The sequence below is a fragment of the Indicator indicator genome, chromosome Z, assembly GCF_027791375.1.
Source record: "Indicator indicator isolate 239-I01 chromosome Z, UM_Iind_1.1, whole genome shotgun sequence".
NCBI lineage: Eukaryota > Metazoa > Chordata > Aves > Piciformes > Indicatoridae > Indicator > Indicator indicator.
This window is the reverse complement of record NC_072053.1, coordinates 26,866,796-26,893,164: the sequence shown is the minus strand read 5'-3', so window position 1 is coordinate 26,893,164 and position 26,369 is coordinate 26,866,796. Positions and strand designations below refer to the sequence as shown.

At 42.9% G+C, this 26,369-nt stretch overlaps 1 protein-coding gene across 1 annotated transcript in view; it reads left to right on the top strand.

The window, feature by feature from the left end:
* LOC128979323 (chondroitin sulfate proteoglycan 4-like) overlaps nucleotides 1-20,419 on the top strand; it is a 36,318-nt gene extending 15,899 nt beyond the window's left edge. Inside the window, exons 6-10 of the mRNA XM_054397539.1 lie at nucleotides 198-396; nucleotides 9,374-9,505; nucleotides 15,060-15,232; nucleotides 17,752-17,935; nucleotides 18,366-20,419. Of these exons, the coding sequence (XP_054253514.1) occupies nucleotides 198-396; nucleotides 9,374-9,505; nucleotides 15,060-15,232; nucleotides 17,752-17,935; nucleotides 18,366-20,419 (2,742 nt within the window). The remainder of the gene's footprint in view (nucleotides 1-197; nucleotides 397-9,373; nucleotides 9,506-15,059; nucleotides 15,233-17,751; nucleotides 17,936-18,365) is intronic.
* Nucleotides 20,420-26,369: the final 5,950 nt, after the last annotated feature.

Genomic DNA, 26,369 nt, shown 5'->3' with positions numbered 1-26,369 from the left:
AAACCATTTGCCAACACTAACTATTCCACTCTGTCATCAGATATTTAGAGGGACAGCAGGGGAACCTGTCATAACTTCTAATGTTGCACAGCACGTATCTCCATTAATTATTTTCCTTTTTTAGATTATTTTCCACTTGGTTTTATTTTGTATGCATTTTCTTTGTTTGTTTTTAAATTTTAGTTTTACTTTTCTAGGTCTGGATGAGTTCAGTTACAGAAATAACTATTGATGACCTCTGTGCAGAAGACAAGGACTCCTCACCATCAAAACTGATGTATTCCATTAGTCCACCTAGCAATGGGCACTTGGCTCTGAAGTCTTCTCCCAACAAGAGCATCCTTAATTTTACCCAGGCTGATATAATTGAAGGGCAGCTGGTATTTGTACACAATGGTATGTGCTTTCAAAAATATCACCTCTGTTACCAAAATACTGTCCCTATTCCATGTATTTGCATCTCTAATCTATTCATAATGTCACAGAAATCTCAGAGCACTGGTTATGTGATACATGATATCACAAACTGAACAGGAAAGGGTCTGATGACTACTCAAATGTGTACTCACCACGAAATTTTGGTTTTGTAGTGACTCATTTAGTAGCAGCCTTCTTCCTGCATTCAGGTTTCAGTAGAGCAACATTGCCACACAGCTTTCAGAAATACGAAATCCTTTTTTTTTTGACATTGTCATTGAGAATCTCATGAAACATTTCTGTCTTGCTGCAGTCCAGAGTTTTTCATGGACCAGCAGTCTCTCAGATACCTGCCACAGTGTAGTTTTGTTCCAGGGCAATGAACTTATGAGTCATCTGGCTGATGACAACTTCCCTTTCAGGCTGCAAAAGAATTCAGAACCATTGATTCTTCTCTGCCAATACCCAGAGCTAGAGATGGGGTTATTTGTGCTGCTGTACAGAGAGATAGTGGGCAATAAAAAAGGAAATCAGGGCATCTTTGAGCATCCTTGAATGACAATGCTGGAAAGCCACAGGAATGGACTTTCCAGTGGGGTTACAACCAGAGGAAAAAGTGGGGCTTTTACAGGGCAATAGCTCCTTCTCCTGCTCCATTACCATGTTACGTCAAGCTGAAACGAGATACTAAAGAAGGAATAAATTAGTTTGCGGAAAGGCGATAGAAAAGATAGAGCACTCTCTTGCCAGCCCTGAGGCAGGCTGGACTTAGTTCTAGTGCTCCGCTGGGTGCAGCAGTCACTCCAGATCTCTAAGAACCCTTCCAACCTAAGCCATTTTATGATTCATGAGGCTTGGTGCAGCTTAAAGTGCTCTGACTTCTGACGCAGTCTTGCAGAGTGTGTGTGCCTTGCTGGAAATTACAGGCAGCTGCTCGTAAACTGTAGATACTCTGCTCAAATAATTTGGTCAGGAAATGAAAGGTCAAGAGCGTGGCAGAAGTGCACCAAGTTGACTAAATTATTTCAAGGGCGACTTTGACATGTAAAAACCCCTATAATGCTAGGATAGTAGTAGACTTAGTGTGAGAAAATGAATCCACTTTGTGTTCCAGAAAGAGCAAATGCACATCTGTAATTTTAGGAAGTGAATCTTGATTAATAAAAGTAAAAAGAACATAAATTTTTATTTTCCAGTGAGTGGGTGTGTGGGTTGTACAGTGAATTTGAAATGTAAGATTGCCCACGTCGTGTGTCAGTTCTTGCAGCAAGCTCTGGGTCTGCCATCTGCACCACCTGATGACTGCCAGCATTTCAGAAAGTACTATGGACGTTTTAAGTCTTTTCCTTTCTCAGCCTGTCATTTTCTTTCCTCCTTCATCTTTCATTGTTGCTGGAAGTGTGGTTCTTACTCTCAAATGCTCCTAGGCTTGTGCTGGGACTTTCCTTTACGTGGTTGCTGACATTCAGCTTTTCACCCCTTTTCAGCTGCCCTGTCTCTCATTTTCAGTATTCTAGCATGTGGTACCATGTTTGGTTCCTCCTGATAGGTGCCTTCATTTCATATCCTACTCAGCCTACCATCTACTCTTCCTACTCTAGCCTTTTCCAAGACAAAAAAGCAGAGTCTTTTTGACTGAGGCACTTGTTGCTCCTTGTGGCTCCACTCCATTTGCTACATGGCAGTGACACTTCATCTTCAGGGTCTTGTGTACTGCCAAAAAAGTACTACCATTTTTTTGCTTTTATGCCTCTAACATTAGTCCTCATGAAACATACCTTTCATAGAATTATAAGAGTTGTCAGGGTTGGAAGGGACCTCAAGGATCATCTAGTTCCAATCTCTCTGCCAGGAGCAGGGACAACTCACACTAGATCTGGTTGCTCAGAGCCACATCCAGCCTGGCCTTAAAAACCTCCAGGGATGGGACTTCTACCACCTCCCTGGGCAACCTGTTCCAGTGTCTCACCACCCTCATGCTGAAGAATTTCTTCCTAACATCCAATCTAAATCTACCCATTTCTAGTTTTGTTCCATTCCCCCTTGTCCTGTAAATATGTGACATCCTAAAAAGTCCCTCAGCAGTTTTCTTGTAGGCTCCCTTCAGATACTGGAAGGCCACAATAAGGTCTCCTTGGAGCCTTCTCTGCAGACTGCATAGTCCCAACTCTCTCAGTCTGTCTCCATAGGAGAGATGCTTCAGCCCTCTGATCATCCTCATGGCCCTTCTCTGGACATGTTCCATTACATCCAGATCCTTCTGGTAATAGGGGCTCTAGAACTGGATGCAAGTACCATCCCAGACCCAGGTGGGGTCTCACCAGAGCAGAGGAGAGGGGGAGAATCACCTCCCTTGACCTGCTGGCCACACTTCTCTTGATGCAGCCCAGGATCTGGTTGGCTTTCTGGGCTGCAAGTGCACATTGACAGCTCATGTTGAGCTTCTTGTCCACCAGCACCCCCAAGTCCTTTTCTTCAGGGCTGCTTTCAAGGTAGCCACTGCCCAGCCTATATTAGAGCTTGGGATTTCCCCAACCCTGATGCAAGACCTTACACTTGTCTGGAGCACAAACCCTATGAGGAGAGGCTGAGGGAGCTGGGGTTGTTTAGCCTAAAGAACAGGAGGCTCAGAGATGACCTTATTGCTGCCTACAACTACCTGAAGGGAGGTTGTAGCCAGGTGGGGATTGGTCTCTTCTCCTGGGCAGGCAGCAACAGAACAAGAGGACACAGTCTCAAGCTGTGCAAGGGGAAGTTTAGGCTTGATCTTTGAAAAAAATTCTTCACAGAAAGAGTGATTACCCATTGGAATGGGCTGCCCAGGGAGGTGGTGGGGTCAGCGTCCCTGGAGGTGTTTAAGAAAAGAGTGGATGAGGCACTTAGTGCCATGGTCTAGTTGATTAGGTAAGGTTGGGTGATTGGTTAGACTTGATGGTCTTGGAGGTCTCTTCCAACCTGGTTGATTCTGTGATTAACGAGGTTGGCTTGTGCCCACCTCTCCAGCCTGTCAAGGTCCCTCTGGATGCCATCCCTTCCCTCCAGTGTGTCTGCTGCACCACACAGCTTCGTGTCATTGGTGAACCTGCTGAGGGTGCACTCAATGCCACTGTCCATGTCGCCAGCAAAGACGTTAAACAGGACTGGTCCCAGTACTGGTCTTTGAAGGGCTCCACTTGTCACTGGACGTGGACCCATTGACAGCTGCTCTTTGGGTGTGGCTGTGTGGTAGTTTCAGGCTGTGTCTTGAAAAATTTTCTACCATCTTGGACAGAAAGTGGTAGGATGTAATAAATAAATCACCATTGGACGTAAAAATAAAAATAATTTAAAATTTTAAACAATCCCATTGGATAGACTACTAACAAAGTTGGTTTCGACTAACTTTCTCTCTCTCTTTTTGGTTTCAAATGGTAGCTCTGGCTTTCTTCAGGCTAAGTGAATCAAACCCATTCACTTGGATGTGGTTTCATTGGATAGTAGGTAGGGACAGTGGGAAGCTATTAGTAGCTCCCCTGATTTTGTCCAGGGGGGTTCTGGTGCTGTTTATAAGTTGTGAATACCTATCAATACTGTAAATATTGTGTATTTTGTACATAATCATTGCAGTTCATTTTAGATTAGATGGATAGTATTAGCAATCAATGGAATTATTTAGAAGGGGTGGATAATGGTCATTTCCATGGACACTATCATGCAAGTCATACATAACTGTGACATTTGCACTGCTATTAAGCAGGCTAAGTGAATCAAGCCTGTTCCCTTGGCTGTATTCTTTGTTGTGGCTGAGTATCTAACAGGCTGTCAAGCCAGTTTTTTATCCACTGAATGGTCCATCCCTCAAACCCATACTTTACCAGTCTGGAGACCAGGATGTCATGTGGGACTGTTGAAGGCTTTGCTCAGTTCCAGGTAAATGATGTCAGTTGCTTGGCCTTTATCTATTAATGTTGTGACCTTGTCATAGAAGGCCACCAGGTTTGTCAAGCACGATTTGCCCTTGGTGAAGCTGTATTGATTGTACCCAGTCACCTCCTCATTATTCTTCTGTCTTAGCAGTGTCTCCAGGAGGATCTGCTCCATGATCTCATTGGGCACAGAGGTGAGACTGACTGGCCTACAGTTCTCTGTGTCATTCTTCTTTCCCTTTTTGACAATAAGGGTTATGTTTCCCCTTTTCCAGTTAGTGGGGAGTTCCCTGGACTGCCATAACTCTTGGAATGTAATAGAGAGGGGTTTAGCAACCTCATCTGCCAGTTCCCTCAGCATCGATGGGTGTACCTCATTGAGTCCCATGGACTTTCAGGTTCTTCAGATGGTCACAAACCTGATCTTCACTCACAATGGGCAGTTCCTTCTTCCAGTCCCTGCCATTATCTTCTGTTATGCCAGGAGTGTGGTTGAAGCCCTTCCCAGTGAAGACTGAGGTAAAGAATTCATTGAGAACCTCAGCCTTCTCCATGTCATTTGTCACCAGTTCAGCTGTTTCCTTTCTGAGAGGGCCCACACCTTCCCTATTCTTCTGTTTACCATTAATATACCTATAGAATTTTTTACTGTTCCCTTTGATCTCCCTGGCTAGATTTAATTCTAGCTGAGCTTTAGCTTTTCTAACCACGTCTCTTGCTGCTTGTGCAGCTTCCTTATATGCCCCCCATTCTAGCTGTCCTGTCTTCCACTCCTTGAAGAGTTTCTTTTGTGTGACAGGAGCTCCTTGTTCATCCAGGCAGGTCTCCTAGCATTCTTTGCTGCCTTCTTTGTCAGTATACTTTGCTCCTGGACACAGAGAAGGTGATCCTTGAACACTGACTAGCTGTCCTGGTCCCCTGGGCCCCTCTTTCTTCTGGGGCTTTGTCCCGTGATACTTTGGCTCCCAGATCCCAGAGGTGATCAAAGTCTGCATGGCTAAAGTCCAGGGTTGTAAGCTTGGGATATGTCTTCATTGCCCTGGGGATCTTAAATTCTATTGCTTCATGGTCACTGCAGCCAAGATTATCCCTTAGCCTGGTTACCAGCCCTTTCCTATTAGTGAGAACAAGGTCCAGCATAGCACCTTTTCTTGTTGGGTCCTCTACCATTTGGAGGAGGAAGTTGTCATCTATGCAATTTCCTGGATTGCTTGTGCCTTCCTGTGTTGTCCTTCGAGCAGATGTCAGGGTGGTGGAAATCCCCCATGAGGACCAGGGCTTGTGACCTGGAAGCCACTTCTGTTTGCCTGTGGAGGGCCCCATCTAGTTGGTTCTCCTGGCCAGGTGGTCTGTAGCAGACCCCTATGGTAACATCACCTTCCCCTGTCTTCCCTTTAATCTTAACCCATATGGTCTCAACCAGCTCTTCATCCTTCCCCAGGTTGAGCTCCACTGATTCCTACTGGTCACTGATATAAAGAGCAACACCTCCTCCTCTCCTCCCCTGCCTATCCTTCCTAAAGAGCTTGTACCCATCTATCCCTACATTCCAGTCATGGGAATCATCCCCCCAAGTTTCAGTAATAGCCACTATGTCATGGCATCCCAGCAGCACAGTGACCCTTAACTCATCCTGTTTGTTGCCCAAGCTGTGTGGTTTGCATAGAGGCACTTCAGCTGGGCTGGCCTTGTCACCCTCTTAGATGAATTCCCCTTGATTCCCTTGGGGTGTCCCAGTGCTTCGTCCTTGGCTTGCCTCAGGGCAGCAAGTTGAGAGTCCTTGCTAGGACTCCATCCCTCTGCCTCTGGTGAGCTGCCCATTGTTTGTCACAGGCAAGCAAGAGATTAGTAACTCCTTCCCCCTTCAAATCTAGTTTAAAGCCCTATCAATGAGTCCTGCCAACTCCTGCCCTAGAATCCTTTTCCCCCTCTGGAACAGCTGCACCCTGTTGGTTGCTTGCAGCTCTGGTGCCCTGTAAACCGAGTTGTGATCATAAAGTCCAAACCCCTGCAGATGATACCAGTCCCAGAGCCATGAATTGACCTGTTGGCTCTTCCTAAATGTTCCCTTATCCATTGCCAATGTCAGAAGGATGGAGGAGAATACAACTTGAGCTCCTGATCTCTATAGCAGTTGCCCCAAGGTCCTGAAGTCTCTTTTAATTGATTGTGAGCCTCTTCTTGCTGCATCATCGCTACCCACCTGAAAAACCAGAAGTGGGTAATAGTCTGAAGGACTCACAAGGGTGGGAAGTTTACCTACGACATCCTTTACCCAGGCACAAGGGAACCTCTCTATGAAGTGGGTTCGGTCTGCATGTCAGGCCCTCCACTTCCCTCAGCAGGGAGTACCCTACAACAATAACCCTTTGCTTTTTCTTTTCAGGGTCAGTTTTTATGGTGGCCTGAGGCGAGTTGGCCTTGGTGGCACTTCTGGCCTTTTTGAGCCCTTGTCCTTGCTCACAACTGACTTCCTCCTGCAGAGCCTCATGCCTGTTCTGCAAGGGCACTGTAGCTGGTGTGCTTCTTAAAGGAGCACATTTGCTCCATTTGTATCATTTGTTTTGTTGGGTAGCAACATGTTACCATTGACCCTACATACGTGAGTTACTACAGGAAGGCTGGGGGACTTGCTGATGAGAGGATATCAAGTCCTCTCCACTAAGAGCTAACTCCTCTTCTGTTTTTGTAGAGATCATTTGTGGAAGTAATCAATTTCCCTCTCACTCTCTCTGATGTTTCTCAACCTACTCACTTCTTCCCTGAGTTCCATCACTTCATCCTGAAGCTGTGCCACCTGGCTGAGCAGGTCAAAAACCTGCTCACACCGCACACAACCATAGTCAGTGCTGCCCCCTGCTGCCTGTGAAAGGCTGTGGCATTCCTCACAATCTATGGCCTGGATATCAATATCCATTTTGGTGGGTACAGAGAGCACAGTCTTCCTCCTCTGAGTAGCCACCATCATGCCTTCAGTAAAGCGCTTCATCTTGTGTCCTGCCCACACACCCCGCTCGTGGCAGCTACTGATCTAATTCAAAAGGAGCCCCTGGGGCACACTCAGTCTTTATTTGCTCTCCCTGTGCCTGTTAGCCTGCCTGTACCAATGGCCAGGCGCTCCCAGCTGTCTGACCTTGCACCTCCCTCTCACGCCCCACTGGCTGGGTTCCAACAAGCAAGAAGGCTGCTACCTCACAGCTCGCTGCCTGGGAGCCTCTTCTGGTTTCGCTGGGTTTAAATCTCCCGTGGCTTCTCTGAGAATGCCCCCAGCCATGTCGCCCTCTCAGGCACCCTTGGAGAGATGCTGAGTTGGGTCGGGTCTCCTCTTTCCCCATCCCTCTCTTGGTCCCTCTGTCTCCAGGAACCCCCTTTTCTCTTCTAGAGACCATGGCACAGCATGGAGCTAGCTGGTGCTGATGCAGTTGCATTGCAGTTCATAGTCTTGTGAGTTACATTATGCTACTTACTCTGTGCTGTGAGTTGCAAATCTCTCTCTTTATTTTCATGTTTTTCTCTAAAATTTTCTGTTTCCTCTATAATCCCTGATTGTTCTGTCATCAGCATAAGCTTAGAAGCAGAACATAGCTTTCCTTTTCTGTGTTTCTCTTTCAGCTTGAGAATTCCCTTCCTGCTTCACTCCAGGGTGCTCCTATCCTGCTTTTGCAGTATGAGGTCTGCCTTATACCCTGACAATTCCTTAGGACAGTGCTGAATTAGTTATAATGTTTTAAGTGTCTTTTAAGTGCAGTTTTTACAGGTGTCTGTTTTATCACCTCTTACGGGTGTCTATTTTATCACCTCTGATCAGACATGCCCTTAGAAATTAATTACGATAAAATAATACATGCTCCACTCAAGCATCACTTCAGGATTCAGTTCTGTTCTTGGCCCTGCTAGTGACAGAATGTCTTTGTCTATCAGGCACTTGACTGCATTATGCAAAAAAGCAAATGGGGCTAAGCCTTTTTTTTCCAACTCAAGGCAAGTAGTAGACTCCTCAGTGCCCTTTTAAACACACAACTACTTTTGCGTTTTTGTCAAGGGAAAACTTCAGAGAATAAAAACTGTAAAAATAAAATCAATATGACCTGATCTTCCAGAGCTGTTTCAGTGCCTGGCTGCCTGTAAGAGTGCTGCCTTGTGGAGTTGTTAACTGTAATCTCAGAACCCACATTTGATTCTTCTGATACATTAATTTATAGTTGGGCGAGAAGCGCTGATCTTTACATGGATGTACATGGCACCCTCTCACTTTTAGGATATATATTTGTGTATCGATATCTCTTGGCAAAGGAAGTAGAAGAGCAATGCTAACTGTTTGCAGCAGTTTCAGATTTCCACTTTTTCTTCCTAATTAAACAATCTGGGGAGTCCTTACTTAAAGCAGTAAGTCAATTCTGAGAGATGTATTTATACAGGAGTCCACTCAGACTCCTGGTGGTATTTTGCTACTGCTTTTGCCAAAGTACATACAGGTCCTAAGATTAAAGAAAAAATGTGCATTTATTATGAGTACACATAATCTCTGAAATAGTTTCAACTGTGACAACAACTGAAGCAGAGCGGTGGCAATGGAAACAACCTGACGGTAGATTCAGTCCTTTAAATGGAAATGGAAATGAAAGAACATTCTGGTTCTTTTTCACCACAAATTACTTCTTTGCCAAAATATGTCTGCTTTGGTCTATCCTAAGATATCAAAGGAGTAGGAAATCTGAGAGTCATTGTCTCCCCAAGTTTAACTTGGTTGCAGCTCCAGTGGGGTTAGTGAAGAAAGGAAGGAAGAGGCACTCTTCTGCTTTACATCTAAGGGATGTCTGACCTTCAGTGTAAACAGCAGCCAAGTAGCTCTTCCTTGGGAAGGTGTTCTTTGCATTATTAATTTATTTCCTTCTAATTAGGATACAAAGATGCTGATCAAAAACTGCTTCAGGATAACTTTGGATATATTTCACTATAGCCAAGAGCAAAAGGTGTCCAGTTTATGTTTGTATGTTTTGGATGACAAACAGAATAATACAAGAATAAATTTATGGTTTCCTTTTTTGCAGGAGCAATGTCTGGAGGATTCAACTTTCAGGTAACAGATGGTTTGAACTTTGCACCTTGGCAGATTTTTAGCATCACAGCTCAGTTGCTAGTCATTGGCCTTGAAGTGAACAAAGGACTCAGAGTCTTTCCAGGTCTGTTTTTAAAGATTATAATAATTTTATAACTTCCACTTGAAAAAATTGTAGAATACAGTTATTTGTCAGATAGATGTTCCCAGGTACAGACAGCTAGCTGTCTGATTTTTCAAAGAACAGTGATGTTTTTTCAAACAACATACTGCTTTGTTTTAGTCTTTAGCTTTTGATATGCGCATGTGCTTGTAGTCAAGGAAATTAGAGATGAAATATGTAAACACAGTGTGACAGTAACATTCTCTGCCTAAGATCTGAACAGTCCCCATTCAGATTTGTTTAAAAGCTGTATATTATATTCATATACTTAGGGATGTTTTAGCTGGTTGTGATTTTGCCTGGTAAGTGTAGAGTGAAGCTTGTGTCTGTGGTATTCTCAATAGCACTCGTAAACTCACTGGCTTGTTAGTTTGCTTTCTTCTGGTAGAACTGAGTTAAGGAGAGCAGCACAAACTTAGTGATGAATCAGACTGGCTGAAAACTTTGATTCGTATTTGTGGATTTGGAACTAGTTGCATCAGCAGCTGAGTATTTTTTTAATTACACCCTATTTCTGCAGGAGTTGGTATGTAAGAAGGTCTCACTAAAGGCATTTACTGCTTTACATTGGCAAAAGTAATTTCTCATGAAGTTAGTAATTGAACATTGATTGCAGGATTAAAGGAGGAATGAAGATTAGTCTCTCTCACTAATGCTTTACACCACACTTTTGTTGGTGCTAATATTATTTTTCTCTGAAATAATCTGTACAGCCAGAGAGAGATTGAGAACTGGTGAAACTATATGTGCGGACTATGCTAGGTGATCCTGCTTTGGCAGAGGGGTTGGACCTGATGATCTCTTGGGGTCCCTTCCAACCTCTGATATACTGTGATATTGTGTACTGTGATTTGATACAGAAGAGGAGCAGGTTAGTTTCTTAATATAAGCTGCACAATCAAAAGCTTGCAACAAAAGCCACTTAAACACAGGCAACAAAAAATGAGATTGTAGCAGCGTGATCTGCTAATTCAGTCAATATAAATGGGATTCACATAAATCCATTTACAAAGCTTATTAACCTGTGATTTTGGTGTGTAAGGTTGCCTCAGGCACATGGATTTACAGGAATTGTCTTAAGCCAAAGATAATTGTAAGAAAATTATGCCTGATGCTTCCACAGAAGGCAAAGTTTCTAGGCTCAGTCAGTTTTCGAGCTTGCAAAGTGCAATATTACTCTCAGCGCTGCAAGTTGTATTAATCTAAGCTGACAGGCTTTTTCCTGAATTCTTACTTAATTTGAATTGGCAAAATTTCCTTTTGATGTTAAAAACTAGGTAGCCAGGAGGCTTTTTCACTTAGTCATTTTATGTTACTTTTTAAAAGATCTGCTGGAGCTTTATGGGTTTCAACTGTGTTTACTCATCAACTGTGTTTACTCATTCAACTGTGTTTACTCCTGCCTGACAAACCTGGTGGCCTTCTATGAACAGGTGACAACATTAAAAGATGAGGGGAGAGCAACTGATGTCATTTACCTGGACCTGAGCAAAGCCTTTGACACTGTCCCACACCACATCCTGGTCTCCAAACTGGTGACACATGGGTTTGATGGGTGGACCACGAGATGGATAAAGAACTGGCTTGATGGCTGCACCCAAAGAGTGGCTGTCAATGGCTCCATGTCCCAGTGGAGGCCAGTGACAAGCAGAGTCCCTCAGGGATCAGTCCTGGGACCAGTCTTGTTCAACATCTTTGTCGGTGACATGGACAGTGGCATTGAGTGCACCCTCAGCACGTTTGCTGATGACACCAAGCTGTGTGGTGCAGCAGACATGCTGGAGGGAAGGGATGGCATCCAGAGGGACCTTGACAGGCTGGAGAGATGGGCACAAGCCAACCTCATGAGGTTCAACAAGACCAAGTGCAGGGTCCTGCATCTGGGTCGAGGCAATCCCAAGCACAAATCCAGGCTGGGCAGTGACTGGCTGGAAAGCAGCCCTGAGGAGAGGGACTTGGGGGTGCTGGTGGACGAGAAGCTCAACATGAGCCACCAGTGTGCACTTTCAGCCCAGAAAGCCAACCAGATCCTGGGCTGCATCAAGAGAAGTGTGGCCAGCAGGTCAAGGGAGGTGATTCTCCCCCTCTCCTCCGCTCTGGTGAGACCCCATCTGGAGTACTGCATTCAGTTCTGGAGCCCCTATTACAAGAGGGATGTGGACATGCTGGAACATGTCCAGAGAAGGGCCAACAGGATGATCAGAGGGGTGTAGCACCTCTCCTGTGAGGACAGACTGAAAGAGTTGGGGCTGTTCAGTCTGGAGAGGAGAAGGCTCTGAGGTGACCTTACTGTGGCCTTCCAGTATCTGAAGGGGACCTACAAGAAAGCTGGGGAGGGACTTTTTAGGCTATCAGGTAGTGATAGGACTAGGGGGAATGGAATAAAGCTGGAAGTGAGGAGATTCAGGCTGGTCATCAGGAAGAAGTTCTTCCCCATGAGAGTAGTGAGAGCCTGGAATGGGTTGTCCAGGGAGGTGGTTGAAGTCCCATCCCTGGAGGTGTTTAAGGCCAGGCTGGATGTGGGTCTGAGCAACCAGATCTAGTGTGAGGTGTCCCTGCCCATGGCAGGGGGGGTTGGAACTAGATGATCCTTGGGGTCCCTTCCAACCCTGACTGATTCTATGATCATGAAATGACTGTTATAGCAATGATGGTGCTAGAACAAATAAAACCAATAGCTGGTGTCCTATTGTATTTTATAGCACTGCAAGAAAAGTTAATTTTGAGACAGCCTAAAGAATCTTCTCTCTAGGGGAGTAAAAATGTAATCTATCTTGAAGGTTTTGCCATGTCTTCATAACTGGGTATAAACTATTCCCTCAAACATACTGCTCTGCAATTTCATGAGAGCATGTACTACTGTTGTCTTTTGTTTTGGATATACCAGATTTATTTACACAATGTATGTTTTTTTTTTTTTCTATTCAAAGAAGCTTGTTTTATACAGTGCAGTCTGTAAACTGACTGTTAGATACCTGCATTTTTTTCTTATATATGCTAGATGCATACACTGTGAGGATTTGCTCTCCTTCAGGGAGGCAATTGCTCAAAGAAGGAATGACCTGAGTTGCTCTTTGAGAGAGATGCAGCCTGGCTTGTAGGTACTCAGAAACAGAGCTGTCTATAAGCAGTCGGTAGAAGACATGACTTGTAACTGTTCAGCTGTGATAGGCAGAATGCTCATGCCAAAGCAATTTCTAGATCTTTAAATGTAGGCAGTAAAAAGTGGATACCAAAATGATTAAGTATTGATGGTGGCCTTAGGGTGTTGCATTCTACTTGTAGGAATTGGCCCTACTCTTGTTCACACATCTTTGTTGTGTGTCTTCCTCCTCTATCTCTGTTCCTTTCCTGTGTGTTTGGGTGGGATTGGTTTTGCAACCTCTCTGCTCCCATGTCTGGGAACAAGCGATGTTACCACTTCCCTTTCCTTTATCCAGTCTGTTGGCTGGAAAATCATAGACACTGCTTGTCCCTGATCTCCATCTGGACTTCGAGCCATTGACCACTATGCTCTGGATGCATCCATCCAGCCAATTCCCTATCCACTCAACAGTCCACCCATCAAATCCATATCTCTCCAACTTGGCAAGTAGGGTGCTGAGGGGGACCATGTCAAAGGCCTTGCAGAAGTCCAGATAGACAACATCCGTAAGTCATAACCTTTGTGTCATCAGCAGAACTACTGCTGATGCTGGAAAAGATTCTCAAGTCTGAGGACAGAAGTGAGCAAAGGAGGTGATTATGTTTGGGGGACAATCATATTTTAGAATAAAACTTGACAGACTTTGTCTGTAGCTGCAGGCTGTATTTCAACCTGTGCTGTGCAGTGAGCAAGGTAAGACACATAAGGAAAACCAGGGCCTTTGTGGCACACCTCCTCTCTCCCCATGTCCTTGCATTGTGATGGTGGTGATGTGATGACCTGGCATGGCTATGAAAAGTCGGAATGTTGGCTTCCATCACTACAGCATTACTGTGTTTCAGAGTTATTCTGTCTTACCCTGATAAGGCAATAAGGCCTAATTTGCATAAGTAGGAATTACTGAGAAGTAACTGCAGCTACACATGGCCTGATTAACTGCTGCCCTCAGCTGCACATTCCTAACCACATCTGACACAATGGAAGTTCATGCTTCCCTCTCTGCCTACCAAGCAGAAAAGGTGAAAAAAAATAGAGGAAGACTTCTTGAATTAGATATGGTGTAGGACAATTTTTCGAGACCTCAGGGACTGCTTCACTTTTTACAGCAGAGTGGACACAGAAAGGACATGGGAAGGATAAAAGGGGAAAACAGGGATAGGTGAAGATGTTATTATAAAATCTCTATTTCAAAGTAGGTGTGTTTTGAACTAGGGCACAATTACATGTAATGAGGCATTTTTTTTATGTTACTAATGGCCTGCAAAACATCCTCATTCTTCAATTTGCCTACCATATTTTTATTTCTGAATATTATAGCAGGAACACATTATTGTATGCTATTCCTATATAAACATTATGCTTTATTGAAGATGGTTCGATAATTAGGATTTCAAGGATGTATACTGCTGAAATGATATATTGATACCCATAAAGCTTGTAGCTCAAGAAAAAAAGAAGAAAACATAAAAATAGGGGCAGGGTGACTAGGACAGTGGGAAAATCTTGCTTTTTCAGAAGTATCTTTAAACATGACATTTAGTTTGCTAAATGTGTATCAAGAAACAGTGCATCAAAAAGAAGCCAAATGAAACTTTTTTCTTTTTGGGAAATTACTTGGTTTGGTTTTGTCACAGCTATGTCAAAAATTGTCTTGGTTTGACTAAATGCCAGAAAGCTCTTTATAATACTTTAGCCAGAAAGTATTGTTTTAGTGTAGTGCTATGTTTATGTTACCCCTTAGTCTCCATCCATTGTAATAAGACATTATTTCAGTTCAGGCTGTTGGGTTTGTTTGTTTGTTTTTCTCTCTTGTGTGATGTTCTTCCTAATTTGTTTAATTCGGTATTTGGGTTTTTTTAATTCAATTTAATGGACATAATCTTTTGTATTGATAAAGTGTAGTTCAAACTTCTGGTAGTAATCAATTTTGGTTTGTGTGTTCACTTGAGACTTTGCTGTGTTAAGGCTTTTCCCTGCCAAATCATCCTGCCTTCTGTGGGCAACGGGGAATACTTGGTGACTCCAACTGGAATTTCAATCCAGTTTCAGATACAGGAACAGGGCTTTTTATGCATGCTATATTCCTCACTTCGGGTTGCTTTTTTGGAGAAGCTAGAGTTTAGCATTTACATGTACTGAAGAGAACTGCAGGTTTTTTGTTTATGAAACAAAGGTACACCTTACCGATGCACTTTTTGATTACAAGTCTTCCACAGCTTTTTCAAGTAGAGAAAGAGTAAGCCTGCTGACTTTATATCAAAAGGCTAAGTAAAATATCTAGATGAGATAATCAGTTATGCCTACAAAACTCATCCTTTGGGAAAAAATGCTGTTGCAAATCTATGTTACTTATAATTTAAATTTTTTTAGGTTCCAGGAAAGCTATTTCCCGACATGATCTGAAAGCTGTAACCAATGATATAAACAATGCAGGAAACAGAACTATAACTTTTATTGTTGTAACTTCTCCAAAACTTGGAAGACTGATCAGAGTAAATTCTGGTAATACCACTCAGGAAATCCTCAGTTTTACACAGTCCATGGTAAGCATTTACTTTATAATAACTAGTTCAGGGTTAGATTTTTATTTCACAGGGCATCTTAGTTGTTCTTTGTCTGATGCATTTACATCTGTTGAGTAACCAGGCATGTATGACCCATCAGTGCAATCATCCAGATTTGCTATGTCATTAATTATCTGGCATCTAGTAATGAATGCAGGAGGAGCCTTTATTCCTCTCAGTTTCCACTGTTTCACTTGTAACGGTAGTTTTCAAGAAGAGTTATCCCAGTGCCATTAACCAGCAGTCTGAGGCTGGAAGCTTTTTAATTTTTAGCAGGAGGAGTAGCCTTTTGCTCTATGAAGAGTCCAAGGATCTGTACACAGTCCTCATAGGTGTCCCCAGGAGGATTTTTATTGACTTGATTGGCTGTGATATCAAGTGTTTTATATATTTTAACTTTGCTAGAGATCTCGTACTTAAATGACTAAAATGTGGCAACTTATGTAACTTGATGGAAAATGTTTTGCAACTGAAAATAAATTACTTATGTCTGTGTGCAGAATCTGAATATAACTGTGTGTTCTGTGTGCAGTTAACTATTCTCAGAAAATCTAAGTGGGGTATATAGAGTTCAATCTTCTGACTTTACTGGAGGAAGTTTGAAGAGATGATTTGGTCTTCATCTGTGTTTACAGATTTTGAAAGTGGCTGTTTGATTTCATACATATAATGGAAAGACACAATCTACTGACCAGATGTTGAAACTTGACCAATAAAACCTTGAAGAAAGGTTGACATTTTTATTAGTTATCATAAAATTTTGAAACAACCTCACCAAGGACTGTGGAGGAGTGAACCTCCAATTGAACTTTATAAATCAGGATGAACAAAGAATGTTTTCTCTTAAAAATGCATTCTAATCCCATTATGTTATTGGTCTTGTTGCAATAGTTTTGTCTTAGATTATGAGGGAGATCAGCTGTTCAATGACATTGAGTATGATGGTTTCCAGGATCAGTGAAGGCAGATAAAGGAGAAGGAATCCCTGTTTTTCTGGAATTTAGTAATTTTCATTAAGTTCTTCAGTTTTAAATGCGAGTATATTTCAATGATCATTGCACCTCCTTCTGATTTCTGTAGTCTCTTACAAGAATCTTTTGCTATTCACTATGGAATGAATACCTGCTTCAAAGCCCTTTTCAAGCTTCCAGTTTTTCATACGCTTTATTAGGACAGTGAGTCCAGCCCCACTGCTGTCCTTACAAAGAAAGGACCCTAGACATACAGTACTCCAGTTCACTAAAGGTACAGTCCAGCTGAGCTCCCATTCATCAGTATTGTGCTGTTCTTCACATAAGGCCTTTAGTAAGCATTCATGCTTAGTAATGTTTTACCTGCCTTCAACTAATTTTGTCTGGCAACACAGACTCTATCTTAAGAAAAAGAGAAATGCTAGGTAATCTCAGTACAAGTTACATACAAGCTAGGTTGATGGGATAAGGCAAGTTGTATAAAATATGACAAGATCAGGTGTCAGGTCATGTGCTTGGGTCACAGCAACCTCATGGTATGCTAAAGGTTTGGAGAAGAGTGGCTGGAAAGCTGCCTGGCATGAAAGGATCTGTGGGTATTGATCAACAGCCCTCTGAATATGACGCAGGACTGTGTTTAGGTGGTCAAGAACGTCAGTAACATCCTGGCTTGTATTAGAAATAGTGTGACTAGTAGGATTAGGGAAGTGACCATCCCCTTGTACTTTGCACTAATGACACTGCACTTTGAGTACTGTGTTCAGTTTTGGGCCTCTCATTACAAGGAAGATACTAGAGTGCTGGACTGGGTCTGAAGAAGGGCTGCAAAGGATGGTGAAGGGTCAAGAGCACAAGCCTTATGAGGAATGTCTGAGGCAACTGAGTTAGTCTGGAGAAGGGGAGGCTCAGGGGAGACCTTCCTGCCCTCTTACACTCTCTGCAAATACCTCAAAGGCAATCAGTGGCAGAACGAGAGGACACAGTCTCAAGATGCGCCAGGGGAGGTTTAGGCTGGATGTTAGGAAGAAAAATTCTTCACAGAAAGAGTGATTGGCCATTGGAATGGGCTGCCCAGGGAGGTGGTGGAGTCACTGTCCCGGGAAGTGTTTAAAATAAGACTGGATGAGGCACTTAGTGCCATGGTTTAGTTGATTAGATGGTGTTGGGTGATAGGTTGGACTTGACGATCTCAAAGGTCTTTTCCAACTTGGTTAATTCCGTGATTCTGTGACTGGGCATTATGAGAAATTTATTCACCAAAAAGGTTGTGAAGCATTGGAATAGGGTACTCAGGGAAGTGATTTGGGTTACTTGACAGTGCTGAGTTAGCAGTTGGACTTGACAATCTTACAGGTCTTTTCTGATCTAAATAGTTCTATGGTTCTGTGATTCTATATACACTGTGCATAGATAAGGTACAAAGGCATGTCTTAAACAATGTTCTTAAGATTTTTTTTTCTCTTCTTATGATTCAGGATTTAAAATTATTCTCTCCTTATACCTATGGCTTTTCTGTACTTGAAACAGGTAGATGAAGGTGTCGTCATTTATGAACACTTAGAATCCGAGACAGATGTCTGGAGTGCAGAAGATTTCTTTACCTTTACTGTCTCCTCTCCACCGTCAGCTCTGGACCTCCAGGTGTTCCGCATTGTCATTTCGTATGAAATTACCAGGCATGATCAGAACAGTCATCTTCTTGCAAATACAGGTAAACAGTCTGAGCTGTTTGGGCTCCAGGTTGTTTGGAATCTGTTAGGGTTCCATTGAACGAATATCAAAAAACAAAGGCTGCTTTCTTTGCACTGTCTGAAGACCAGAATACTTTTGTCACAGAGTGTAGTGTACATAGTGGCTTGGAAAACTGCATCATGGCATTTTAGGAATGAGATTAACTACCTATGTTTGATCCTTCTCACTGCTGTAGTGGGTATTCTCTATTTGCCCATGCTCTATTTCACCATGGCAGGTGAAAATGCCCTTGAGAGCTTTGAGATAGCAACATTTCTTTAATCTTAATTTGTGCATCAGTAGAAAATCTTGTCTCTTCTATGTGACTGTTATTTTTAAAATAAGGGCAATATAGAATATTGCGACTAGAAAATAGTCAATTACTAAGATTGTATTTTCCTTTCTGCTAGGTGCTGTAGTTCAGGAGGGAGGTAGAGTATTCATCAACAAAACAAATTTGGATGCTTCAAATCTATTGGGTAAGCTACCTGAGATACAGCGTTCCATGTATGAAGTCTGGTATCAAGTTGTATCTTTACCCCAACATGGCATGATTATTGTTGGAGAAAGAAATGTTACCAAAGAAAAGCCTAACTTCTCGCAGTATGTACTGAACAAATTTGGAATTGTGTACCTGCATGATAATTCTGAATCGCTTAATGACAATTTCACTTTTGCTGTGTGGTTAAACCTAAAGAGCAAGTCTGCAACAAAGCCCCATAGTGAAGTTTTAGAGGAAGTTTTTAATATAACTGTTGTTCCAGTAAATGATCAAGCTCCAGAATTGAAGACTAAAAGGCTGCACTTGAAAGTCCTGCAAGGAGATGTGTCAGTGCTGCAGTCAGAGAATCTGAAAGTTGAAGATCTAGATAACACTCCAGCTGAGCTCAAATACACCATTATTAGCAATCCCAATAATGGTTATTTAGCAATGAAAAGCAATATCAGTGTCTCTATAAAGGATTTCACACAAGCTGATGTTGACAGTGGTAAAGTTTGGTTTGTACAGGATGGAAGTTCATCTTCTGGAGTGTTTTATTTCAGTGTGACTGATGGTAAACATCGCCCTTTATACAGACTATTCAGTGTTGAAGTCGTACCCATCACTCTTGTTCTGGTCAACCTTACCAGTGTTACACTTCCACAGGGCCAGACATCTGTCACTATTACTAACATGCAGCTTTCAGCTGTCACAAATGGAAAAAGCACTAATATCACATATGAAATAACCCAGCCACTCAAATATGGGCACCTGATGATTGGAAATCAGAAGGTTACTAAATTTGAGCAGGCAGATTTGTACTCAAGAAGATTGTCTTACCACCTGACAAATCTCACTGCGTCTGAAGAGGTACTGGAGTTTATGCTTTTCACTGGAGAAGGCAATCTAACAGGACAGGTGCTGAACATCACAGTGAAGCCTTTAGTGCAAGTTGCACCTGACATGCAGATTTCAAATCAAGCAGTTTATAAATTCAGAAGCAGTGACCTGGATGCTTCTGAACTAGCCAATTTGACAAATAGTAATCCTAAATTTGAAGTTATAGTGCCTCCATCTCATGGAAGAATTATGAAGAAAATGTTCATGAACGATGCAGTGTTTGAAGATATTCAGACATTCACCCAAGCTGACATTGATAGTGGTGTTGTGCTTCTGGACATAGATACAAATATGACAGGCATTGATCTGTTAAATGACTCATTCACCTTTGTACTCAGGGCAGATGCTGTGCAGCCTGCAGTCGGCTCCTTTCAGTATTCCATTGTGCCGTACAGTCCTCCACCTGCGCAGGGTTTTACAACCGAAGTGCCTTCCATAACCAGCACAACCAATTCAAACGTCTGCGCTACCTCAAAGAACGAGGCACCAACCTCCTCTCAAAATGAAGAGCCTATAGCAGCACAACAGAAGACTGAACCAACCATGTGGCGAGGGCAGAATCACTGGGGAAATCTACAAGAGGAAGGTCCTTTGCGAAGTCTAGCAATGGGAACAAGTGGCTCCCTGGGGACTAAGACCACAACCCAGGTTAATGCTAGGAGTCCCAGAGAGAAGTCAGGAAAAAGGGACAGCCCTTGGTATATCATTATTCCCCTGGTCTTGGTATCTGTGCTACTCACTGTTGTTGTCATTTCTGTATGTGTTTTGCTGATGTGTTGCAGGAAAGAGAAGACAAAACCGTTTGTCAAAAGTCAAAGAGATGCAGTCCTTAGCAGTCCAAATCCATGTCTGGAACGGCGCTTGACTGTACCCAGTGTTACAGTGACTCCTCTCCTGAAGGGGCTTGAGGGAAATACAGCCTCAACATATGTGGTAGCAGGACATGAGCAACTGCTTCCTGCAGTTGTTTCTCCATCTGTGGAACAGTCTCTGCAGAACAGCTGGTTAAACCTTGATCCTGAAATAATCCAATACTGTCGAAAAACAAACCCAACTTTGAAGCGCAATCAGTATTGGGTATAGTTATGGCCAGTTTTGGTCATGCTAGTTGATGTATTATGGAAAAGAGAGTATACATTGTTCTTTATCAGACTTAATGTATTATAGGTCAAATGATACACTGTTTGTTAGGTGAAATCCAAATACCTGAAACAATGTGAAATAATATAAATCTTACTGATTACAGTGGCCATAAAATAAGAGTTACAATTAGCACTTCAGCAAAATTCCCATCTAATTTAGTGCAGAATATGGCCCCATAAATTTTGAGTGCACCCCGTGTATGCCGTATTTTTTATTTCCCATGACAGAGGTAAATTAGAATGTTCTGTCATGGATTATATATTTTTAATAAAATTACTTTTTCAGAAGAACTAAGTTTGCTGTAAAGGTCCTGAACCACCAGTTGTCTTTAAAGAACTTTCCTGTAATTGCCAAGGTACTAGTCTAAACAGTGTTACCTTGACCTGAAGGCTGTTCAGAAACCAGTAGTAAAGAAACAAAGCTGTGATTATTTTGACAGGTGTTCATCTGGGTCACTGAACAAGAAATCTAGACTTCACCTTGACAACAGTAGCACAGCAGTGAGAGTATATAAGGATTCTGGTAAAATATTCTCACTGCAAGAATGTTGTTGTTATTTTTCCTCATTTGGTACTGAACTCTAGCATTCAGTGTCTGTAGACTGCATGCAGGACCTTTAATCCACATGGCAAAAATTCTGCAGCTGCCAGTTTGTCTGTCTGCTGAATTATCTTTAGGCTTAGGTTATGTCTGGAAGTGCCTATCGAAATTTCCTGCTCCTGACAAAGGGCTAATAATCACCTTCTGTGAAGCAAATAACTCGTTTTGGAGTCTGGCATTCAAATAGAATCAAATTCTCTGCTGTGTATGTACTATCATGTGTTGTGGAGCTACTGACAGAAGCAATCCTGCAAGGAAGTATGTATCCTCTTCTGAAGTTTCACAATTTGCCCCTCACCTCCCAGAACACTGAACATGTGCCTTACTATGGCAGGTGCTATCTACTCTAATTTTGTACTAGTGGTAAAATGTGCAATAATATCATGGCAAAGGGAATATTTTTTGAAATTCAAGATCAATAATGATACACAGTCTCTGGGAAAAGTTCGTCTTCCACTGAGGTCAGCAGCAAAATTCTTGTTGACTTAAACAGTGAACTGACTTCAAGAGAATGGTGCTAACTAGTCTAATAATGCTAACTAATCATAACTAGTTTTTTACTTAACTGCTGAACTTCTCATCTATTTTTGTACTTTTGAATAGTTACAGCTTCCTGTTAGCTTCTCTATAAAGCAGTATCAGGATGCAGTTCAGCACTCACTTGACACTGTTTGAGCTTAGGTGCTGAAGTTTTCTCTTTTGTAGAGCGGACCTATGTGCCTCAATATCCTTGGTGCTGTTCATTTCACAGAACTTTGTTTTGGATAATTTTCTGTTGTTGTTGATTAGCTGTGTTTCTGTTGTTTATATATTTCAATTAATGGAAATTCTTGTTCATGAGGAGAGCCAGACTGCATCTCTGCTTGCTGCTGCGTTCCATGAACTAAACACATGAGCATTGGGAGCAATCTTTTTCATCTTTAGCCTGGAGAAGAGGAGGCTCAGGGGTGACCTCATTGAAGGGAGGTCCTGGCACTCCTGGCAGAGGGCTTGGACTGGATGATCTTTCAAGGTCCCTTCCAACCCCTAACACTGTGTGATTCTGTGCCAACGCTCAGCCCTGCCAGGATGAGGCTGCAGTGCTGTCCCCTGTGGTGGGAGGAGCAGGGAGTGCCTCTGGAGTCAGGGCAGATGGCCTTGGCCTGCCAGAGTGCTGCTTTGGGTGAGGATTTGGTGCATCTGCAGAAGCCTAAGGGGGGCTGGGGCAGCAGTGGTGTGGGGCTGGCACGTGAAAGCCCTGGTGGAGTCACACTTGGAGCACTGAGGTGTTTCATGCCATGAGCCCTTGGGATGTCATCTCATGGGTGCTGGATGCTCTTCATCTCCTTGCAGCCCATGAAGCTGGAGGCAGGGGAGGAACTTCACCTCTCCATCCTGAAGGGAGGTTGTAGCCAGGAGGGGGTTGGTCTCTTCTCCCAGGCAGCCAGCAGCCGAACAAGAGGTCACAGTCTCAAGCTGCTCCAGGGCAAGTTTAGGCTTGAGGTGAGGAGAAAGTTCTTCATGGAGAGAGTTAGACGTTGGAATGTGCTGCCCAGGGAGGTGGTGGAGTCACCATCCCTGGAGGTGTTCAAGCAGGGATTGGACATGGCACTTGGTGACGTGGTTTAGTAGTCATGAGGTACTGGGTGACAGGTTGGACTTTGATGATCCTTGAGGTCTTTTCCAACCTTATTGATTCTGTGACTGTGATCTTTACTGCCTCTGCCATGATCAGTTGTGATTGTGGTGCATTTTGAAGCAATGTGTTTTTCGGAGCCCACTTCAAGACAATTATCCATGTCATTGGAAAGAGGTAAGCCACATTCTAGCTAGTCAAGTTACTGGAGCACTAGAGACTAAAGGTAATTAACCCTTTATGTGCTCAAAATGTATTTGAACCCAGTTTTTATTTCTCTGTCACTACCATTTTTTCCTGATGCTGCCATGAATTCAAGCAGTGTGGTTAGTGCAAATGGCTGTGGTCTTCAGGCATCTCAGGTGAGCTGCTGCAGACTGCATTGTAAACCTTATCTGCTTTACAAAAAAAAAACTTTGGGACTGCTTTTAGAAACTCTTGGCCAGAGAGTTGGTGCTGCCAGCCATTGCAGGGATACCACGGTGTCCTTTGTGGATGGGCAGCTGTATGTCTCGCCATTTCCTGAGACATTTTTGCTAATACCAAGCAGACAGCAGTTTCCTCCAGATCTCAGCTGTTAGCTACAGGGTACATCTGATGCCTTCTAGCTAGTAACAGGAACTTTATCCCTTTACACCTCTTCCAGTGCTTCACTTCCAGGAGGAATAAAGGCTTACAATCCCAACACTTTCCTGACTCTTAAAGACACCTGTTTCACTGAGACTTTCCTGTCAACACCAGAAGAGGCATCATACTGCAATACATACTTGGAGCCCAAGCAATAAGCCTCCAGTTTGTGATTAAAATATTGCAGTGTAGAAAGCTGCTGTAGGTCTGGTGACAAAATCCGTGCTGTGCACCTGTGACAGGCTGAGCAGAAATACAGAAGTGAAATGTGTGCTTAATGAAAATTTGCTTAGATGTGTTGTGAAGGCAGGTGTGCCTAAAGCTGCAGTGCTCAGTGTCCAGTGGAGATGGAAGATAGGGCTGCTCTAGTGCTGGCTGTGGTAAAAGAAGAGACCTAACCATAACAGGAACTGAGTAAAAAAAACCCCACAGTGCAGTCAGAACTCCACAACTAAGTGGGCATTCTTGAGATTCAGCATTTGCATGGTCTGAGGAACAAATCATACATGGAAAACAGAGAAAAGGTGGTAGAATTTATGCTGGCTTTTTTGGCTTCAGCATAATGGGCTGAACTGTTTTTCTCTGTTTCTAAATGCTTTTTACTGACAGCTCATATTCATTTAAAGTAGATGAGGCATTAGGAAATGTATTTTGAGCACTGGGCTCAATTTTTAAACTTTTTTTTTTCTTGGTTTGATTTTTGTGTGTGTGTGTCTTTTTATAAAAAAAACCCATCCAAAACCCAAACCCAGACTAAATGTCTAATTTTCAGTGTACCAGCATTTTGTTTTCTACCTTAGTGCTACTGTGAGGCAACTGTACTAAAATGCCTGCTATATTATGGAATGTTTTGATGAGAACTTCAAATGAATGTAAGTGTATTGTGATAGAGATTATGTGATTTCATGCAACATGCCAGAGGTAATAGTGTGACTGATAGCTACATACGGATTTTGCTTTAAAATCCTACCTTGAATCCCCAGTTTAAAAAAAAAAAAATCACATTACTCTAATGTGTGCTTATGGGCAATACAGAGTAGTCTGTGGCAGAGCACAGTTCATCTGGATACAGGTGAGAGGAGTCAGCTCTGAATGAGCTGAAGTCACTGGCTGAGAATCATAGAATTATTTGATTGGAAAAGACATCTGAGATCATTGAGTTCAATCATTGACCTAGCACCACCATGATGATAAAGCCGCAACCTGAAGTGCCATCTCCACAAGTTTCTTGAACATCTCCAGGGACTCTACCACCTCCCTGGGTAACCTAGCTAGAACTCCAGCTTTGAGATGTCAGTAAATCACTGGCATGAATTTCGTCTTGGGTTTCTTAAATAATAATCAATCTAGAAAATCTGTAAGAAAAACATTTTGTACTTACAGATTATTTTTGCTATCCAAGGAATTTACATAGTTTTAAGACCAGGGCCTGGTCTGAATTTTTTGGTTCTTTCACTTGATCTTGAAGCTGAGTGTTTTATTTAGTGAAGATAGGGTTTATGAAAGATTCCCTTTCGTAACAAATGGAGTTCTAAACTGCAGCGTGAAAGTCCTTGAAAACATATATAAAATCAGTAAACTCTTTTCTTTATATTCCACACATGGTTTTGTGCTTTCTTTAAAGACTTGTAAAGTACTACCATCAATGCAGAAACACAACAGGATCCCGTTGCAAGTAATAGCATTCTTCCAAGTTTTTTGATGCTTGTGTTTTAAATTGCACATGAGCTGAGGGGCTGTTGTGCTGTGTTTGGTTCTGGGCCTCTAACATACTGCATCTACCTGACCGTGTTCAGCATTTGCATGAATCTTGACATCAAAAATAAATGCACTGATTTGAACTTGCTCAAACAGGACTACACTGGGTTTATTTCAGTAAGTTTTTCTGTTATTTAATTGCACATACTACAAGATTTTAAAATACAATATTCTTAAATGTTAATAAATTAATGCTGTTTTGTCATTTAAAAAGTCTTTTCTTTGATCTCTGTAGTTCATCAGGTTACCTTTCATTATTCATCAAAATTGCACTCAGTCCCGCATCACACCAAATATTCTCATTTGTGGTTAGTCACAGCTTAGCCAGTTTATAGTTGTTCCTGTAACTTGAGGTAAGGACCTCTTTTCTTGAGACATCAGAAATACTGCTGCCCCAGGGGTGCACCTTCCCTTGCTCTAGGACTTGGTGTGCTGAGTGCAGAGATCTGTGACAGCAGAGCTGTGTCCCGCTCCCCCAGCCTTCCTACAATTCAGAAGAGGTTGATTTGTGGAGAAATGAGGGCAGAAATGGTCATAAACCTTTTCTGCTTTTCCTTTTATTAAAATCAAGAATCAAGAATCAAGAAGGTTGGAAGAGACCTCAAGGATCATCGAGTCCAACCTGTCACCCTACACCTCATGCCTATCTAAACCATGGCACCAAGTGCCACGTCCAATCCCCTCTTGAACACCTCCAGGGATGGTGACTCCACCACCTCCCTGGGCAGCCAATTCCAATGGCCAACCACTCTCTCTGTGAAGAACTTTCTCCTCACCTCCAGCCTAAACCTCCCCTGGTGCAGCTTGAGACTGTGTCCTCTTGTTCTGGTGCTGGTTGCCTGGGAGAAGAGACCAACCCCCACCTGGCTACAACCTCCCTTCAGGTAGTTGTAGACAGCAATGAGGTCTCCCCTGAGCCTTCTCTTCTCCAGGCTAAACAACCCCAGCTCCCTCAGCTTCTCCTCATAGGGCTTGTGCTCGAGGCCTCTCACCAGCCTCGTTGCCCTTCTCTGGACATGCTCCAGCAATTCAACATCTTTCCTAAACTGAGGGGCCCAGAACTGGACACAGTACTCAAGGTGTGGCCTAACCAGTGCTGTGTACAGGGGTACAACGACCTCCCTGCTCCTGCTGGCCACACTATGCCTGATGCAGGCCAGGATGCCATTGGCTCTCTTGGCCACCTGGGCACACTGCTGGCTCAATTAGTAATATTAGTAAGGCCTAGCTACAGCTTTTGCTGCAGTAGCCTGTTCTTGCCTGCAAGGCCTCATTGAGTGGTGAATCAAT